The 22,220-nt window shown below is 33.0% G+C and overlaps 1 protein-coding gene across 9 annotated transcripts in view; it reads right to left on the bottom strand.

Moving 5' to 3' along the window:
- The window catches only part of EPHA5 (EPH receptor A5), a 493,180-nt gene that overhangs the window by 61,461 nt on the left and 409,499 nt on the right, over nucleotides 1-22,220 (bottom strand). For 4 of the 9 annotated variants that reach the window (XM_020999825.2, XM_078148799.1, XM_020999824.2 and 1 more), the window contains one exon: nucleotides 1,255-1,320. The exons of the other annotated variants lie outside the window; for them this stretch is intronic. In XM_020999825.2, the coding sequence (XP_020855484.1) occupies nucleotides 1,255-1,320 (66 nt within the window). The remainder of the gene's footprint in view (nucleotides 1-1,254; nucleotides 1,321-22,220) is intronic. 9 annotated transcript variants of the gene reach the window in all.

Raw genomic sequence — 22,220 nt, 5'->3', positions numbered from 1 at the left:
TTGCTCCATGGAAAGCATGCCAAATGTAGAATGGATATGACATCACTTCTACTTCCATTTGTTAATCCTTTTTCTTTTTCCCATATTTCCACCCCTATATCCAATTATTTGCTAAAATCTATTGATCTCTTCTCAACGAATCTCACACTCACCCTGATCTTTCTAGTCACATGGTCACCAGACTAGGTCAGGCCCTCATATTCTCTCACCTGGCCAATTCTAACAGCTTTTTAATTTATTTCCTTATATCAAGTATTTCCCATTACTAATCTATTCTCCATAGAACTACCAAACAGATATAACTAAAGCACAAGTCAGATGCTATATTACCCTCATCAAGAATGTTTAGTGGTTCCCTACTTCTAGGATAAAATGAAAACTTCAATGTGTGAATCTGAAAATCCTTTATAATCTTGTTCTAACCTTTTAAAACTGATTTCACATTAGTACTATCACCCTACATATTCCTTATTTGTAGCCAAATTGCGTGAATTTCTGTTCCCCCAACATGGCATTCTAAATCGTATCTCTGTACATTCCTACAGATTGTCTCCCATACATGGTCATCTTTCCTTTTCTCCACTGTTTCTTTGAATTGCTAGTTTCTTTCAGATCTCAGCTCAAGTATATCTATTTACATGAAGCCTTTGTTCAATTCATCTGGTTATTAATATATATTCTTCTCTTCCTCCCCCAAAGAAAACAACATCAAAACAACATTAAAATAATTATATTTCTCTCTCAAAACAATTCTCTCTCTCTCTCTCTCTCTCTCTCTCTCTCTCTCTCTCTCTCTCTCTTCTCCTTCTTCTCTCTCTCTCTCTCTCTCTCTCTCTCTCTCTCTCTCTCTCTCTCTCTCTCAGAATGGAAAAACACTAAGGGCAAAAAAGATTTAACTTTCCTTCCTTGTATCCCCAACACCTAGTGGTATATCTTGTACATAGTGTTTAAAAATTGTAATTAAATGAATAAATTATACACTAGAACCAGTATGACAGCTTTGATATGTAGATAGAGATATTTGGCTCTGTTTTTACATGTAGTATTTTCATATATCTTGTTAGGGATAATTTATTACAGAACCATTTATTATGTCACTTTTTGGGCACCATCTCCATTTTAATGAAACAATATTGTTTTACATAGAACCATCTTTAGCTAATGAGATGCACTAATGTAGGGCACATGAGTGATGAAATAAAATGTATATTGCAAGTAAAACAGAGGAGTGAAAAAACTCAAGGGAACACTAACCATATTAGGCTTGGATGGGCAACAGCGCACAGGGAAGAAGCCCTGTCACAGCCACATTCACAGCAACTGAAAAGGAAAAAAAAAAGCCCAAGATAAGGCATGGATCCCACTACTCTACTACCACATAAAGATAAGTGAAACTTTTCATTTATCAATTTTGCTTATTAAATGATTTGATCCTAAATGTATGGAAATGTATGGAATCAAAAGTTTGCTTCAACAACTTAGTCAAGGTGAATGAACTTGAGAAAAGGTTGGACATGGAGACAGGAAGACCTAAGTTCAAATCACTTATTAACCATGTGACCCTAGTCAAGTCACTCAACATCTCTTAGCCTTTGTTTCCTCATCTATAAAATGGGAACAATAATAGACCCTTCCTTAGAGGGCTTTTTCTTTTTTGAGAATCAAATGTGATAACACAGGTAAAGTATCTGCAAACCTTGGAGTGCTATATAAATGCAAACCCATATGTGTATTTGAGATTTGATGGGTACTTTTGCATTTGTTTGACTTATTCTGGGGGCAATTCAAGTAAATCATATAAAAATATTTATATATTTGCCAAACTCATGTACAATTTTATCAAATTTAGACTGAATTTATGAAATCAAGAATGATGTTTGGTATTTAATTCTTATTCTCTTTCATGTATATCTCTTTTTTTCTCTTTCATAATAATTGAAGATAGCTACAGGATGAGGAAGATGAATTCATCATAAAATATATGATTCTTTCATTTTTAGTATCAGTTGTACTGTAAATGATATGGTTGCTGTCATTAAAAAATGGAATAGCTTGGCTACCTTAGTCAATGACTACTTATTCCTCTTACTTCTATGGAGAATTTATTATAGTTCTCGCCAAAAAAAAAAAAATCTCACTTTAAATAAGGTGCTAAATAGTTTTTGTCTATGGCAAGGTATAGAGACAGCCAAGCTTCAACTATGGTAACCTATCAAAAATTCCATTTTTAGTTTAGAAATACCTCCCTACATCATTAACTTGACAAAAATTGTCAAATTGGCATGATAATTCTGATAATATTGGCATTTGAACTATTTAATTGTACTCTTTTACATTTCCCTGTTTACAGTTTGTAAATTATACTACATTATACCACAAAGCAAAAATGTATTTCCTCCTAGCACTTCATATAATCTCAAAATCTAAATGGAGTCCAAATTAATGATATTTTTGCAGTGATATACTCAGGAAAGTAGTTTTGTACTTATAATTAAATATGAATATCTTGAATGTTCCTAGTAACTAGGACAAAAATAATTAAACTACACTGTGAAGTTGTGTCATATAGCCTGTTCCTCTCTTTTGTCTACCTAAGATAATGCATATCATATAAAAGAAATTGATCAGTCTAAAGTTGGGATGTACTCTTTTATAATTTTTAGGATTCATAGTGAGGTGGTGATGACTTTGGTTAAGATAACTGTTTCTTCCAGATTTTCCAGGGCTATAGTCAACAAAGATTCTATTTATATCATCAAATGCAGCGTCGGTAATACCACTGCTAATATCTTGAGAGAAATATATTTTCTAAATACAATCCCAATGGACATATGTCCAGGCACATGATACTGACATGACCAATGCTGCTTCCTAGTGCAAACATAATTATCATAGAACCTTATAATTGGAAAGGATGTTAAACACCATGTAGTCCAACATTTTCATTGAGTAGATGAGCAAAATAAGACTCACAGAGAAGAAATCGCTTGCCAAGGTTATAAGTGGAGCTAAATAAGTATTTGAAGGTAGGTCCTCTAACTCCAGAACTGATGACTTTTCCATTCTATCATGTTGATTTCCTCATTAATATAAACAAATACTACCACAACCCTGTCAAATCTAAGTCTAATGTAAATCTGGTATTCAACCATTTATTCACTTATACTATAATAATTTTTATATGTCTTGATTTCTAGGCATTGAGAAAGATACCAGATCTAGCACATGTTCTACTATACCACATGGCATTCTTACTAGATATTAAAATATATAGAGATTGTACTTGATCTGAAAACTGATTGCAAATAGATGACTACTTTGTTTAGTTTTGGCAGAGCTAGATTAGAGAAATGTGTTCAATAATGAGTAAGGAGTGATCCTTGGGTTTGAATATTTACTTGGACATATGGCCCTGAGGAAGTCATTAGGTGACTCTGGGCTTCAATTTTATTATTGTTATAACAATAACGCCTTCATTGCTTACCTCACAAGTTTATATTAAGGAAAATAGCTTTATAAACCATAAAGTATAAGGTCAGTGTTAGTTATATGTAAGGTCTATTTTTCCTTTAATCCCACTTCTGGTATTGTTTTCCAAGATTACTCTAACATTAATTGATCTCTAATTCTGCTAAACTGATGGAGCCCATGTTATCTATTGAGTGTGTTAGAAATAGCTACTGATTTTTTTTTAAAATGAAGAAAAAGAACTTCTTTATCTCCAGAACTAGCTTGTAAATTCATTAAAGTTAGGGATTGATCTATATCAAGGCAAAGAGGGCATTAAAATGAATATTAGGAAAATCATATAATTTATTATTATTATTGTTATTGCTACTACTACTACTACTACTACTACTAGTAATTGAAATGGTTAATAAACATCTAGAAAAGGAAGCAGAAATCAGAAAGAATCACCATGGCTTCATAAATAGCAAGTCATGGCAAACAACCTCATTTAGTCTTTTATCAAACTTATTAGACTGGTTGGTAGATCAAGAAAATGCTGTAGGTATAAATTATCTATGTTTTAAAAGCACAGAATTTTTTATTCTTTTTTTTTCAGTTGCAAATTCTTCCTCTGTCAGTGCCTCTCTCTCATACATTGAGAAAGCAAGAAAAGCAAAAGCCATTAGAAATATGTATAGTCATACAAAAAGTAAATCCTGAATTAGCCATGTTCTCCAAAAAAAGAAAAATAAAAGACATGTAAATGTGTGTGCACACACACATATATACATATACATACGTGTGTGTGTGTATATATATGTATATATATATATATATACATATATATGCACACACACATATGTATATTAATGTATATATTTCAGTCTGTCCTCTAAGTGCATCAATTCTCTACCTAGAAGTGGATAGCATGTTTTATTTTGAGTCTTTGTAATTGTGGTTGGTCATTGTTTTGAACAGTTATTAAATTATTATTTTTTTCCAATTTGATTATCTTTATAATATTTTTTATTATTGTATGTTATATTTCCATATGTATATTGTATGTTATGCTCACTGGTTGTGCTCACTTGCACTCCATCTATTCATATAAGTCTAGGTTTTTCTGTAATAACATCCTTCATTACTTATTATATAATAATATTACATCACGTCTAGGTTAAAGAGAGAACAACATATGCATTTAAAAGCGAATAAAAGACTTCAAATGTATAAATAAATGTGAGGGTGAAGGAATACAATAAGGGGAGTTATTTATTTGAAGGGTATAAAAGTCTTCTAAATTTAGATAGAAACAAGAGAGTAAGAGGTAAGTATGTGAGGGGTGAGAGAGGATAAGGAGGAATCTTTGGAGAGGGGGTCTGGGGTCTTAATTGGTGAAAGCCATAACAAGGCCACAGTGACCTATATAAGACCTGTATATTTACCCAACAGTATTGTCTCTTTCTTTGGTATCAATCTTGCCCCACTGTTTGGGGTGGCAGGACCACAAATATTCCTGTGCAGGGGAATTTTGGACCCTACAGAGGGACCAGGTTAAGTAACAGTAGGACAAGGTAAAAGGTAGAAGTAAAATAGAGGGGTCAGGAGGGATAGGAAATAAGAGATTCACACAAATATAAAATAAAGATCAGGAGTAGAATTCATAAGGGAAAGAAAAGCAGGAATAGTAATCATGATCTCAGAAAAATTCAAAGCTAAAATAGATTTAATCAAAAGAGAAAAACAGGAAAGTACATTATAAGTCAGTGATATTAATCACTTTTAAACATTTAAAGTAACTATAAAGTTGGAATATTGCTTTTTTATGAAATGATGAGTTTGTGGACTTAGAAAAATATGGAAAGATTTGGACTTATGAAGGAAGATGTTATCCACCTTCCCAGAAACAGAGGTCAAACAAGTATACTACATTCTTACATAGATGCATATGAATGCATGTGTCTATATATGAGCCTGATTAAAGAGAATCAGATTTTTGAAAAGTAGATATTAAGGACTTCTGGAGAAAATTGAATGGAGATAGAAATCAATATACTTTTTTCTCAACAGTTAATGGCACTACACAAAAATTTATCACATATTAGGGTATAAAAACCTCATAATCAAATGCAGAAAGGCAGAAATATTAAAAGCATCCTTTTCAGATCATGATGCAATAAAAATTACATGTGACAAAAGAAATCAAAGCTATCTATAATAATATTAAAATGTTCCATATCACTTTCGATTAGAGAAATACAAATTGGAACAACTGCCATGTACCACCTCACAACCACAAGAAATTACAAATGTTGGAGAGATTGAGGACAAATAGGTACACTAATGAACAGTAGTAAACTGGTCCAACTTTTATGTATAATAATGTAAAACTATGCCCAAAGTACTAACTGTATATATGCTTTGATCAAGCAATACCACTAGTATGTCTGCATTTATTTCAGCTTTGCTTGTTGTGAGAAAGAATTTGAAACTGAGATCATGTTCATCAATTGTGGAATAGCTGGCCAAGCTGTGGCATGTGATGTTGATGGAATACTATTTTGCTAAATAGAAAAATGAGAATTTTGGTGTCAGAAAAACAACAGCAAAACATGCTGAGACCTTCATGAACTGATGTGAAGTGAAGTAAGAATAGGTGATTAATGAGAATAGTGAGAATAGGAGATCATTGTACACAGTAATAACATTACTGAAATGATGATCAACTGTGAAAGACTTTGCTACTCTGATCAATACAATGATATTTTATTGACTCAATACAATTCTAAATGACCATGATTAAATACACACACACACACACACACACACACACACACACACACACACACACTTCCAGAGAGAATGAAATCTGAGCAACAATCTGGGCAAAAAAATGAAGTATAATTTTCTCACTTAAGTTTTCGCTTCTTTTGTAACATGGTTAATATGGAAATATATTTTGCATGATTTCACATGTATATTTGATGTAATATTGCTTGCCTTCTCAGTGGGTGGAGGAGAGTATACAAAGGAGGGAGAGGTTATGGAACTCAAAATAAATGGAGGAGGAAGAAGAAGAAGAAGAAGAAGAAGAAGAAGAAGAAGAAGAAGAAGAAGAAGAAGAAGAAGAAGAAGAAGAAGAAGAAGAAGAAGAAGGAGAGAGGAGAAAGAGAAGAGGAAGAAAGATATAGTTGTCATAAAGTTGATAAAGGTTTGTCTTGTGAAATTAAGATTAACATCATGTGAGGTGAAAAACTTCTGATTTGAGATTCTGATGATCCCTTTTCAAAACATGGCTTTACCACTTACTGCCTTTGTGATCTTGACCAAGTTCATTTAACTCCCATGGTCCTCAGCTTCCTCATTTGTAGCATGAGGGTCATTTGACTTACATGACCTTTGATATTCCCTGGAATTCTATTTCTATGATTCTATGATTGTCCATTTTTTCTATGACTCAACTGCTTTTTGTTTATACCAATATTGTCTAATTATTGCCTTTACATGGACTTTGTATAAAATATGTAGGTAGGATGTGCTAATACTGCATTATGTGCTTTTCCCTGTCTTATCTCTATCCATCACTTCAAGTAACTTTCACAAATCAATTTTTCCTACCACGTCATTTGCAGAAACTACAGAAAACAGTTGTCTCAGGAGATGTACAAACTTGAAAAAGTTACACATAACAAATGCAACTTTTTAACATACTAGATGACCACAAAAATCCATTCTAGTTCTATTATTTTATGATTTCACTCCACACTTTTTTGTGGTCCTTAGGAAAATACCTTAAATTTTCTAAGTTTTATTTTTTAGTATACAGTAAAAATAGTGCTTTAATGGTGTTTTTTTGATTTATGACCTAAATGGTTGTCCAAGTACCTGAAGGAGTTCAGATATATAACTGCGTAACACTCCTTCTGAATGACTGAAGTACTGATACTTATAGTATAAAATAAAAAAAGTAAAATAAAATAAGATAAAGATGAGAATAAATAGGAAGAAACACAAAAAATAAAACATAAAGAATACCATTACTAATAATACTAATAAGCATTGTAAAACACATGTACAAAAATATTTATAGCAACTCTTTCTGTGGTGACAATGAATTGGAAATTGAGGAGATGCCCATCAATTGGAGAATGGCTAAACCAGTTATGGTATGTGGATGTAATGGATGTAAAAAATGATGAGCAGACAGACTTCAGAAAAACCTGGAAAGACTTATATGGACTGATGCTGAGTGACATGAACAATGTACACAGTAACAGGCCATGTTGTGTGATGACTAACTTTGATAGACTTAGCTCTTCTCAGCAATGAAAGGATCTAAAACATTTGTAAAAGTCCCATGTTAGAAGATGCTATCCACATCCAGAGAAAGAATTGTGGAGTTTGAATGAAGATAGAAGCATACTATTTGCTCTTTTTTCTCTTCTGTTTTATTTTGTTTCTTCTTTCTTGTGCTTCCTCCTATTGGTCCTAATTCTTCTTTATAACATGACTAATTTGAAAATATGCTTAATAGGAATATATATGTAGAATCAGATTACATGCTGTTTTGGGGAGTGAGGCAGGTAGGGAGAGGGAGATAATTTAAAACTCAAAGGCTTATGGAAGTGAATGTTGAAAACCAAAAATAAACAAATTAATTGAATTAAAAAGCAAAAATTTAATAAAAAATGATCATCAATTACATTTTCTCTAGACATAAAGAATTGAAGTATGTTAAACATATTACTATAAAAGCAATTATATTGGAGGAAAAACTAAAATCTATTATTTTTCCTCCCCACAAATCATTAGTGAGTAAAATATCCTTTTCCTCATATTGAAGCTCTGCATTTCTTCTCATATAATGATATCTGGAGGAAATAATCCTTAAAAACTTTAAAATACCTAACAAAAGTTTCATATCCATAACCAAAAGATGTATGAAATAGTTGTAAATGTTATTCTCTTATTATTATAATATGATGCATATTACATACTAATAGGATAGTACTAACATCATAAAATTTAGAGTGATAAAAGACATTATGTTTCTTTTATAATTCAACTCCCATGTAGTCATTCTGTGCACACTGTGGTCCAGATATTGGCATTGACTTGTCTAATGAAAAAAAGAAGAAAGTAACCAAACCAAGACGAAAACTTAAATCCTCTGCCTACAGTACTCTTTCAATTCAATCAAGATGCTAAATGGAATTCCAGCTGCAACTGAGTATAGGCAATATTCCATGAGTCATATTTTATTTGTCTTTTTTTCCCCTCTCTCTTGGATCTGAATTATTTTCTACCCTTTTCCTCTTTTGCTTGGTCCTCAGGAACCTGCACATAATTCATAAGATTTTAAGCAGTCATTATCATTTAATTCAGGGTTTCTGAAGCTGGTTCCATAAACTTGTTTTAAATTTTTTTTGATAACTATTTCGATGTAATTTGGTTATATTCCTATTTATTTCAGTTTTTGTATTTAAAAACATGCTGAGAGGGCATCCATAGATTTCAGAATTTTACCAGACTGCCATGAACAACCAAGGTCAAGAACCACTCATATAATTCAATAAAATAACATATTATTAATCCTTCATTTAAGAGGAAACAGGGGCCCACAAAAGTGAAATTGCTCACCTTAGTTATGTCTTAGACCCATGTATTATGTGCTAGAACTAAAATTCAAAGTCACCCTAACATACTTAAGGTAACAATAGCTTCCTACTTTTCTCTGTCCCTTCCTTACTAAATCTGCCCTTCTTCATTATTTCAATCAATACTTCCATTCAGTGACAAATGCTGATTTTAACTAAGCCTTAGTTTAGACCTGATCATCTTATTAAATTAACTCGCACTTGAGTGTGCAAATGATCTGTTAGCTTAGTTTTCTGAAAAAGTATTCACATTTTTACAGAATCTGCTAACCTAAATAATGACTCGTTGGTAGAACACATTAAAGAGGAATATTGCTATCAACTCCTCCCAACTATGAGGTCATAAAATACATGGAAACAACATCATAGCTTATATACTCATTGACTTGAAATTGGAAGACAATGTCTACTCCAATTTCCTAAACATACACATAGAAAACTGAAACTGGATAATGTTAATTGACTTGTCCTGGTCAAAAGATAGCAACCAGACTAGGGCCTCTGATTCCAAAGCTAGTATGGATACCATTGTTTTCCTTCTTTCTTTTCTACATCTGGATGTTATTCTATTTTTCTAGTTATATCACAGATATATGTATACAAACACACACACACACACACACACACACACACACATATATATATGTATGTATATATATATATATACACACATATATATATGTATGTATATATATATATATATATATATATGTAAACTTTTGCCCTGTAAAGATGGTATAATTGGATGTAATTTTTATCTTAACTCAATACATTCTATCATTATAACTTTACTGATCATGCCAACAATAATAAAGGTTACTATGCCTAGAAAATATTAAAATAGTATTTTGTGTTGGATTCTGAAAGACCTGGGTCCAAATCCTGCCTCTATGTGACTCTAAGTATTTCACTTAAATTAGGAAATGCTATATGTCTATAAGTTTCATTGAAGGTGCCATCCTGAATTAGAAGAGTTTCCTCAACTTGGAATTTCATAAAATAATCAAATGAAAGCTCCAATATCCATCTCCATTGCTAAATTGTATTTCACTTAATATCATCAATTCAAATATAGATAATGTTTATTAATATATAAACTTCATTATTCTTCAAATATTAATCATATTTTCCTCAATTTTTAGGTGAGTACCCCTGAAATCAGAAAGAGAAACCTATGGCTTTATGACAACATATTGGACAACTCTACATTTGGTTAAATAGTCAATGGCTGTGAGAATAAAAAGAAAATCAATCTAAAGACAGCATTAGAATGAATTATAAAAAGGAACTGAAAGAGCAACAAAAATCACCATGGGCCACAAAATGGAATATTCATGCCATTATTCTTATTTTTAGGGAGTTGGGGTTAAGTGACTAGCCCAGGGTCACACAGCTAGCAAGTGTCAAGTGTTTGGTCTGAGATCAGATTTGAACTTAGGTCCTCTTGACTTCAGCATTGGTGCTCTATCCAATACACCACCTAGTTTCCCTTTTGCTGCTATTCTTAATACATATATTTTCAACTTGAGATTTGGTGACATGATTGATTATCTTTTCAAAAGTAATTGATAGTATCCAACATTAAATCTATTGTGTGGACTGCTTAAATGACCATGTCATTTAATGTCATTTTCAGAAAACTGAAAATTTATTTGTCCAAAGTGATTCCCTATAACAGCTGGCATAATGCCTCCCAGGGAATTTTGCTTATTCCACAGATGAATATCTTCAGGGAATGCCAATAAATCATGAAATAAATAACTTCCTGCACAAAAATCTTACAAAATGAATTGGCAAATTGGCAAATAAATTTAAAAATTATTAGGTGTTATTTTTTTCCAGGCACATACATCTAGATCATGATTGGTTCTTCCAGATGAGATAACCTGGCATATCTTACAAAGACTGGTCTATCCACAGAAAGGGTTCAACTGTTTTGAATGGTGAAGCCAATCCAATATAAATAATAATTGTCTCTCAAATCTATGTGCTGCCTAAATAAGTGCATAAGAATTAAAACTGTAAATATGCTGTACTTGCTTTGTGAAAAGTTTCTAGATTATGCTATGAAGTAGTTCAATTCACTTTTGACCAATTTTACTAACTCTATAATAATTTATAGACCTAACTAGAGCTCAGAAAATAGTGAAGCTGCTGAGAGCAAACAGTTCAGACAGAGAAATATAGATACAACATAGCATTCAGGAAGTAGAAGATCTTTTCCTTAATCTCTTTATTCATAGTACCTAGTACAAGGTTTTACAAATAGTAAATGTTTAATCAAAGTTTACTTGAATTGAATTGAAAGGGTTTGGAGGGTCTATATACCCACCAACTAGTTACCAGGCAAACTATTCAGCTAGAATTCTATGACTTTTTGGCCTGACAGGATTGTTTGTCTTCCTAGCTCCCCAAACTTTAAGTTAAAACTATCCTCTTTAAAAAATATTAATTTTAGAAAGGTACACAAATATTGACAAACTATTTTATTAACCTTCAATGTTGTTTAAAACTCATGAAATAGCTTATTTTTATGGATGGACTCCAGTATCAGTTAGCCTGAGCCTCTTTTGTCATCACAGAACCTTTGCGAAAGTGATGTTTAACTTCCTTAAATTATAGGCAATATTTTATCTGCTAGTCCTACTAATGAAATAATTTTATGTCATAAGAATAGCTCATATCTATGTTGAATTTTGTGATTATAAAGCAGTTTTATATGTGGCCTCATGATAATACTCTGAAATTTAAAGTTCTTCATAGCTTGGTCCCTTACTGTTTCTAGTCTTATACTATGTCCCTCCCACCCTACCCCCATACATTTTCTTATCTCTTTTTTCAAAGACAGTCTTGGTGAATATCAGAATGATTTGGGGCTAAGATTAGTGTTTAAGAGCAAAAAAGCTTTCAGAGGTTAAAAATTTACATTCCCTTTGGGCAGAGCACCAGCAAGTAAGGGCATGATACCCTATGTGGACAGAGGGAAGGGAAGGGGAAAGAAGGAAGTGGAGAGAGAGGGAGAGAAAGAGGAAGGAAGGAAGGAAGGAAGGAAGGAAGGAAGGAAGGAAGGAAGGAAGGAAGGAAGAAAAGAAGGAAAGATGGAAGGAAGGCAGGCTGTTTTGCTGAACTAACCAGTTCCAGTTTGATTCCCATTGGTCAGCCCCTTTTGACTAAGTAAAGAGGCCATTCTCTGCCTCAATTCTTATTAAGCCTTTATCACTGAATGCGTGTTGCCTCAGTCAAACTGAGACATGTTAAAGACCTTAGCTTGAAAAGGCCAAGGTCTCCCACTGCATCTAAAGCTGTCTCTAGTTATCCTGATCTATACTGGCCACTAGACCTAGATGGCCTTGAAGGAGAAAGTGAGTCTGGTGACTTTGCATAGCCTTCCCTCACTTAAATCCAATTCACTTGCATTTCATGGCATCACCTCCCTGATGTCATGGTCCTCTTTGAGAATAAAGGACAAAAAACAACAATATTCCCCTCCATGTGGTCTATAATGGAGCTCTGCTGGCCTACTATCTGTTCCTTGAATTGGAGAATTCTCCTTACCTCCACCCCTTTGCTTCCCTCCATTTTTTCAATATTCAGTTCAAAACCCACGTTTTGTAGAAGGCTTTACCTAGTAAATACTATTTACTAGTACCTATTCCTCTGAGGTTACCTTCCATATATTCTGTGAATATCTTAAAAGCGATGATTTATTTATATATTGTCTCCCACATTATAATGTGATCTGTTTGAGGGCGGGTATTATCCTTTCCTTTCTTTGTGTAATCATCACTTAGCACAGTGGCTTGCATAGAATAACTACTTGCATATATTAATTCAGCCTAAGACACTTATTATATTTGTGATCCTGGAGTAGTCCTTTAATCTATGTTTGTCTCAGTTTCATCATCAATGAAATGGGAATAATATTATCATCTACCTCCCAACAATATTGTACAAACCAAAAGAGGTAATGTCTGTAAAGCACTTAGCACAGTTCTTGGCACTTAGTAGGCACTATATAAATGTTAGCTATTATTTTTATTATTCAATAAATGCCTGTTGACTATTATCTGCACTTTACAACTGAGAAAGCTGAAACTTAAAGAGGTCACATAACTTGCCATAGTTGAAGCAAATGATCAGGGGCAAAGTTGTGATCTTAAAACCCTGCTCTTCTGACATCAAAGTTCAATGGCTTTCTATTTTCTCATTCTTCTAGACATTTAAAAAATCATTTGATTTAAACAATATAACTTATTTTGGAATTATTTTTGCTACTGAAGTTTTAAGGGAAGAGCATGTGAAAATTAAGGGCATTATAACTTCTAGGTATTAAATCAATGCACATGTTGATTTATTCATTTTCACACTCATTTCTATTCATAAATCCATAAACAAAGGTTTTTTTTTTAACAAACTAATTTTGTAAAATCAGAGGTGTTGCTTGAATAATTTCTAGCATTTTATTCTATTTTTCTCACTTAAGTAATACTAGCTTGAAATATTTGTATATTAAGTGTTTCCTCAGTAACAACACTGTGATTTTTAGGTTTATTCTGAAACATGCCCATTAAACAACAATATTTCTTTTCACCTTCCTATCTCTAGTGACTAGCACAATTCCTTATATACAATAGACATTTAATAAATCCTTGAAACATATACCTTGAATTTGAACTTATTAACTCTACTACAGTAGACATACCAATATAGCTGATATCCTAGACCTCAATTCAATTAGTTCAGGATTAAAATAGATTGTATTATGATAAAGTAAAAATGTTAAATAAAACTGAAAGCATGAAGTTTGACATGAAACATTGGTTCTGTATGTTGCTGTTCAATTCAATTAAAAACTCAGTGAGCTCCTACTAGTCCTCTGTTAAGGAATGAATACTTCCAGATGTATCATATCCCTGCTCTTAGCAGGCATCAGTATATCTAAGAATAATTTTTAAACTAATAAAGAATATTATAATCTATTTGCACATGGGTATTGATGGTTGTGCGTTAGTTCTGATGTCTATCATGACTCTGGTCTGGCAACAAAGCAGAACTGGAAAAGCATCTTTTAAAATATGGGGAGGTGGAAATCTGTATTGGTTGAGATATTGTGCTTAGTAATAGAATCATGAAACTTCTAAGTGGTCGCAGTCAGTGTTTTCCATTTGGTTTGTGCTAAAACAAAATTGTTTAAACATCTATTTTTCTCCCTTTATGTAGGGAAGTAATATCAAGGGGAAATAATTATCTAATGAGAATTGTCCAAAACAATTCTCTACTTAGAATAAAGATTGCTTAAGAAGTGATGAATTTGCTACCTTTAGGGAAACTTATGGGGGAACTTACTGAGTGCATTAGAACATCCATTCCCTTTGAGTATGGCTTAGGCCAGATAACATGGAAAACCTTTTTAAAGGTTCAAATTCTCTGAATAGTGTGAACCAGCTCAAATAGGAAAACTCCAAATCCTAATGCTTCTTTCCGCAGGTAAGAGGAGAAAATAAAAAGCAGAAAACAAAAATAGATGACCCTAGGGACTTTGGTATTGCATTTTCACTAAAACCATCCCTTGTACAAATTTCCCCACTTTTGCTGACTGTACCTCTATTCTCTTAGACTTTAAGGTTTAAAACCTTAGAATCATCCTTATTGTCCCTCTTTCCTCAATTCCATATATACTATCACCTCATTTTATTGGCAGTCTGCAATATATTTTGAATTTGTACCCTTCTCTCCACTCATACCATTTCTTCCCTAGTATCTCTCATAAGAACTAGGAAAATAGCTATCTAATCAGTCTTCGTGCCTTCATTTATTTCTTCCCTCTCTGATTCATCACCCCAGTGGCTACTAAATTTGTATCCCTAAAACATTAGTCTTACCGTTCCCCATCCCATTCCCTTGAGAATATTTAATGGCCTCATGTTTGTTCTAGTATGAGATATAAATCCTTAGTTTGGCATTTAACTAAGCGACTCCACAATGTTTCCTATCTACCTTTCCAATATTTTGAAATGACTCTCCTTCACACACTCCATTCTAGTCAAAATAGCCTACTAGCTATTCCTCATCCACTATATACCAACTTCTATCCCCATGCTTTTTCCCACCCGACCACATGTCTAGAATCCATAGCTTTCCTCAGAGACCAGCTCACATTCCCTTCCTACATGTATCCTTTGCTGAAATTCCCAATTATAATTTCTCTTTCCTTCTTGAAATGTAGTTCCTTTAGTTTATGGACTCTTATTTTCTGAACTTTGTATCTCCAATGCCTAGCACAATTTCTGGAATATATCAGGAACTTCACAGGATTTATTTTAATTGATTTTTTTCCCACAAGGTTATGTGAAATCTTCCTTTACAACCAGTCTACTTAGAAATTTAAATCATGAGTTGGGTGGGAAAACAAGAGACAAGATTCAAGTTCCCTTCACTAGTAGAAAAAAGATTTGAAAAATTTCAGTGTATTCTACATTTCTTAGAAAAAAAAGAAAAAAAATATCATTTATGGAAACAGGGCATGCTGTGAGGAGCACAACTTAGATTCAGAAGATTAGCTCTGTATAACTGTACTTTTTAAAGTCTCTTGACCACTCTAAGTCTCAACCTCTTCATCAAGATCATTCCAATAGGCTCATAATGTATAAGACTTCTTTGAAACTAGAAATGTAAGCCATGTCTCCAACATTGTGTGCTTCAGCCAACTCTGACACTTTCCACTATTCCTTAGTAGGTTAGACTCATTCAAGGATAGTATCCATCTACTTCAAAAACATATTTATTTTATAATGTTATGGATATTTTCAAATGGATTGTATTGAAAAGCATCTTGCAGAAGCACTTACTAAGAAGAATGGAATTGACTATAGACAGATAGATAGAAAGATAGAGATAGAGATATATAGTCTATCAACAGAATTTGAACATGCTCAGGACAAAGGTGGATTGATTTACTACACAGAAAAGTGTAAGTCATTTTTAATGGATTGTAAGCCAGAATGCTGCCTAAGTTTTTAATCTCAGAAATGTGACAGCATGAGTCAATTGCGGTATCATCTTTCAATCTGATCCAATACAGAATACACGTAACTGGGCGATTACTTCTGTAGAATTAATAGCAGCTTTTTTTCCATGCAAAATTCAACGCAGGCTTAATTTTAGTTGTGCTCCTATGCATGCATGAATGTGTACAGGAATGAATGAACAAATGAATATATGTGTGTAGACATAAATATATACATATATGTATATATGATTCATTTTATAATTCTATGTGCTTTATTTTATGCATTTAAATAGTATTCTGAGAATATTAGGCTGTTGTTGCTATTATTATTATTCTTATGTAAAACACAAAAGGCTTAGACTTCTAAAGGTGCCTATAATAGAAAATAATTGAAAGGCACCGAGCTGTAATTTTATCCCTCAATATTTTAAATAAAATGTGCATTTCCATAGGTATTTCAGTCATAGGTCTAATTCCAGAACCTCAGTTTCACTCACGAAAACAGATTTTCCTCTCCTAAGATCTTTAGTGAAACTTGCTTTTTAGCCCCACTTGATGCATTTGTATAAACATCTGAGGCCATAGATTTCATTAATGATTCTTTGATTTTTTTTTCTCCTGGAGCATTTGGCTATCTAAATAATTATTCTTATTTCCACATTGTAGCTGTTCTCTATGGCAGCTAAACTGTGGGATATGGACACAGTTTTCTACTTTCTTTCTTAGTTTAAAGTCCTTTTGATTCAGTATACAAAGAAGAATATTTCACATTAGTTTAAATGTGGGGGAATTAATTGGAGCTATTAAAAAGTAGGAAGAGCTGCCTCAAGATGAAATTTATTATTGTTGTTTGGAAGTTTTCAGTCAAAAATTGAATAACAACCTGTCATCTGTGCTTTAGAAGGTGTTCCTGTCAAGGTAAGGCTACTGTCATAACCTAGGTGAGAGAAACTAAGAAATAAGCTACATGAGAGGAGAGAAGGGGCAGAAATAAAACATTGTGGAATTTAGACTAATACATTATAGCAAGTAATCAGATGGCTACAGCAGTGTGAAGGGGTTAGATTCCACCTTCAGAATTCCTTGCATAGGAAAAAAAATATTTATATGTGATTAAAGATGCTTCAATTATTTAACGTTTCATTTTGTGCCCTTTTGAGTATATTAATTCAAATTTCAGATTGGCCTGAAACTATTATTATACAAAATTAAATCTAAAGAAATAGAAAATACATAAGCCACAAAGTAAAAGTGTACACAAACCAAGAAACTCAATTGACAATGCTAATTGGTATTTTTTGGGAAATAAGTATGAGCAGAGACAAGCAAAGTGTGTCATTAAAAACGTTCACAGAATAATAGTTTTCTTATTTTCTTCTTATCATTCACTTGTGCTTATTTTGTTTAACTGTGTTAGAGTAAATAAATACATGAGTACACGAAAATGATGGAGAAAAAATTACTGAATGGTTCCATGAGCAAAAAAAAAAATCCAATTTCTTAAATCAGCATGGCAGGAAAATAATCCAAAGTTAGGATGCCATAAGGAATTTCTCAGTGTTGTTACTGATGAGGGAAAAACTAAAACTATTACAATATGTCATAGAAATGAAGATGTTTAAATTATATTTGTCAAATAGTAATTAACTGTTTTTGTTGAAAATGCGCCAGTTACTTCACAATCTCATGAAAATGTAGCTTAAACATCATTGAAATTAATGAATGCATATTTCCAAATAGCACTATATCTTATAGTACAATTCCAGTTGTCTACTTCCTTGAAAGGAAAAATCAATACAGCTTCTCACTATCAAATATTTTATGATGTTAGTTAATTCTTTGTCTCTGGAAATAATTTGACCACTGCACAGTAATTCATCACTATGTTATTCTTAGTGTTTTTAAAAGAGATTCCAAATGATTATTCAAAAGTTTCACACCAAAAAGGTGTGTAAGACATTATATTAAAGGTTGATTTATTTTCATTGTTTTCATATTATATATCATGTTATACTGTGGATACCTTTAAATATTAACAAATTACATTCTCTTGGGTCTCAAAATGACCATAAATTTTCAGGGAATGTCAGCAAGAAATAGCCACAAAAAGAAACTCCAATATTCCAATCCATTTGTGACCTCAATGAAGAAGATATTCTCTCCAAAATTCAGATCATCACTGATCCATCCCTGCCAATCCTATATTACTCTAGTCCATGACCTCTCACAAATTAACCACAAGGGGGTCCACTCATTTGATGAGGAACATTTCTTGAGTTGTCTTCTCATTGCGTTGATAGGCATGGAATCCTTCAATTGTTCATTGTTCTCACTATATAAATAGCCTATCCCTTTTTCAGTTTTGCTTAGTCTCAGGTCCCAATACTACTACTATGCCATGTCCACACCATGTTCCCAGGAGCTCCAGTCTCTAACTCTGTTCAGAACTAAAGGTTCCATCTCTATGACTTTGGGTGCAAAGTAGTGAGCTTAGTCTAATATTGCCTAGTACTATGCCACCACAACATTTTGCTTCCTTCCTTCCTTCCTTCCTTCCTTCCTTCCTTCCTTCCTTCCTTCCTTCCTTCCTTCCTTCCTTCCTTCCTTCCTTCCTTCCTTCCTTCCCTTCCTTCCTTCTTTCCTTCCTTCCTTCTTTCCTTCCTCCTTCCTTCCTTCCTTCCTTCCTTCCTTCCTTCCTTCCTTCCTTCCTTCCTTCCTTCCTTCCTTCCTCTCTCCTTCTCTCTCTCTCTCTCTCTCTCTCTCTCTCTCTCTCTCTCTCTCTCTCTCTTTCTTTCTCCCTTTCACCTTCCTACCTCCCTAACCCCTCAGTGGGTTGGAGGAAGGAGAGAGAAAAACAATAACAACATCAAATCCTGATTTATGCATACATACATACATGTATGTATATATATAATATATATGTATATATGTTTGTGTATATAGATATATATGTATACAAAGAATATAAGTGCCTTGAGGTAAGGCAGTATATTCCTTATCTGTATTTGTATTCTCAGGGTTTAGCATAGTGCCAGGCACATAACAAATATTTAATAAATGTTTTCTTAATCTCATTTATTTATTTGTATGTATATGTATGTGTGTGTGTGTGTGTGTGTATTTCATTTTGGGGGAATGGGAAGGGTATATCATGCACTTATTATATCCTTTATACAACTTATCTGTAATCTAGAATTTACTGTAACAGGTTAATGCTTATATTTTACCCTTTCCTTATCCACTATGTTAGCTTCAATTTTAATTCTTTAAATTGCAGTGTTGCTTAATTTACAATCCTATAACATTACTAGACAAACAGTACTGCTAAACTGACAAACCTCTGTTTCAAAAAGCTTGGAGTCATGAAAAGATATTTTTAATGCCATTTCTCAAGTGCAATCGAGGCCCTTCTCCGCTAACAATGGGCCTAACTCATTGTCTATTTTCAATGACCATTCAATGTTGCTTTAGAAGTTGTCCATCAAAATGCTTATCAAAATCTGGATAATAGAAATTCTTTAATCACTTTTTCCCCCTATAGATTGCCACATCAAAATTTTAAAAGAGGTTACAAATGTCATTTGGAGGTCCTGCAATATTCTAGGTCAATTAGCATAGTGTTATTAATAAAGGAGAACAGCTAGAGGACTTTAGTATTTATAGGGAATCCCTCTTCCATTTGGACTCTGTGCTGGGCCTTCTCCATAACAGTGGCAACACCTTTAATAAGCATAGGACTTTTTGATTTAATTTTCACTTAATATTAAAAGTCAGTTGGTCATCAATAGAATAAATTCTGTCATATTTTCAAGATATATTGCATGATTTTTAATATAGGCACAGGAGACACATTGATGAAAAAGTGTGTCATGCCCAGGGTCACACAACTAATATGTGTCAGACATAAAAGCAGATTGAATTTGGTTGTTTGTTTGAAGTTCTTGTTTTATCAAAGTATAATGAATGTATCCTTTTTGAAAGTAACCTGGAGGTTGAGGGAGAGAAAGCCTATACTAAAGCTTCAAATAATAGAATATTCGATGTGAAATATAGAAATTCCAAATTGAAATCCACCTCCAGTATTGAATAACTGCTTGTCAATAGCCAAGTCTCTATCTTTTTTGAGTCTCAATTTCCTCATCTATAAAATGGATATAAGAGTTCCTATAGTATCTGACAGGGCATTGTGCCTCTCAAAAGATTTAATATATCTAAAGTACTTTGTAAATCTGAAAACATTATATATACTCTGTCCATTATTTTAAATTGATTATTTTCAGCAAGCATTGAATTGGGGATACCACACTAACCTTGGTCAAAGGTATTATGTCATAAAAGAAATTCATACCATACATAAACTATCACTTCAAAAGATATCCAAAGATATTAATCTATTGCTAATAGATGCCAAAAAGAAAGAGTAACACTTCTGCAATGGATTATCATTGCTGATAATAATCTATCTGAATGTAAAATATAAAAGACTAATTAAATCTGTTTTCAACTTTAAGCTATCCAATGCTTATATGTTTTCTATTGATCAATTGCTATCACATTTCAGACTTTCTAGCATCATGACATAAACTTAACCAAATTATTTATCTGTTCTAGGTTACATTTTCACTGAATTTGGAATCAGAAGTTCTAAATAAAAATCTCAGTTCTGCCATTTAGTTGGCTTTGTAATTTCCCTTAATTGGGCAGCAGTTCCATTATTTGGAATCTAACCTGTATCTCCAGCCAAGTGTGGAGTATTTTGCATAAACAGTGGAGAAAATGCTGGCACAACCGTGTTATGTTATGATAAAATGAAGGATCTAGTCTAGATGAGCACTGAGGTTACTTTTTAATTGTAAAATTCTATGATCCTTTTCCAACTCAGGCATAAAAAGACAGCTCTAACCTAGCAACACTAACTATCCAATGAATATAAAACTCCTTATAATTGACAAATATTACAGCTTTGTTTGCTTCGATATTTGCAAGCTTCAATATGTACAAGTATCTCTCTCTCTCTCTCTCTCTCTCTCTCTCTCTCTCTCTCTCTCTCTCTCTCTCCCTTTCAATATTCCTAATTAAAATCTAAATTTCCAGAAGAGAGTTGTTCAAGATCCATGGCTGAACTTGATTAATTTGAAATGTTTCTTTTTCGAGAGAAACCTATACCCTAGTCACATAGACATCAGAAAAGGCCTGGGTCTTTGTTGCCAGGTTAGTCTATATATTGACCTTGGATAAGGGAAAGGGGTGTGGGCATTCAGTGAGTATAGACATTAATTTGTTTCTCTGTGTTTTCTTGCCTCATTTTTACTTTTACTGCTTAATAACATGTTTTTCTGGGGCTGTTCCTTTAAATATTTCACACAACTCTTTGAGTTTATAACTTTGCCAATATTGAGAGAGTTTCTGCATGAATTTTCAAATGTCCAAAAAGCCAAATGCTGCAAAAAGCCATGAATAAATGAATAAAGTGAGGCAAAGGCAAATGAGGGAGAAACATCAGATAAAAATTCTGAATGGAGAAATATATTAGATTTTAAAATTAAGAAGCTCTATTTTGTGGTTATTGAAAAAAATAATAATATAGAGAAATCACCATGGGGGAAAATCTTTCTCCATTAGCAAGAAGGAGGTAGGCTATCATTTTAATTTTTAATTTTTGTGGTCTATGACTCTCAGTGTCAGTGACTTCTGTGCCATGGGATTTGTTCATCAGCAGTGAAGGCCGTGTTTCCTGATAGTGTATTTATATAGAGAAAACACTAAATAATGTGGCTAAGCAGAGAAAGGTGTGGGGTTATTGCCTGAAGATTATGCTTCTTTTTTTCAGATGCCCCCTTAGAATTTTGAACCATGCATTAAAACATGAATGATAACATGCAAGCCTCATGTCACATTATTGGTGATAAAAGTATAAGCCCTTGATCTTTTCTTACTTAAGGTGCATGGTGTCATCAACAGTGAAGTCTAAGGCTGAGCACTGGGCTTAAGTATTTTGTGAGAATAATTTGGACAGAGCTATTTCTAAGAATTATACCTGGGAAGAAACTGACTTTATTTCTCCGCAGGTATTTATATTTACAAAAGCTTATATTATTTTTTAA

Source organism: Phascolarctos cinereus, unplaced genomic scaffold (assembly GCF_003287225.1).
Source record: "Phascolarctos cinereus isolate Bilbo 61053 unplaced genomic scaffold, phaCin_HiC Scaffold_9;HRSCAF=440, whole genome shotgun sequence".
Classification (NCBI taxonomy): Eukaryota; Metazoa; Chordata; class Mammalia; order Diprotodontia; family Phascolarctidae; genus Phascolarctos; species Phascolarctos cinereus.
Note: the sequence above shows the minus strand (reverse complement) of the source record. Positions and strands in the feature narration are given on the sequence as shown.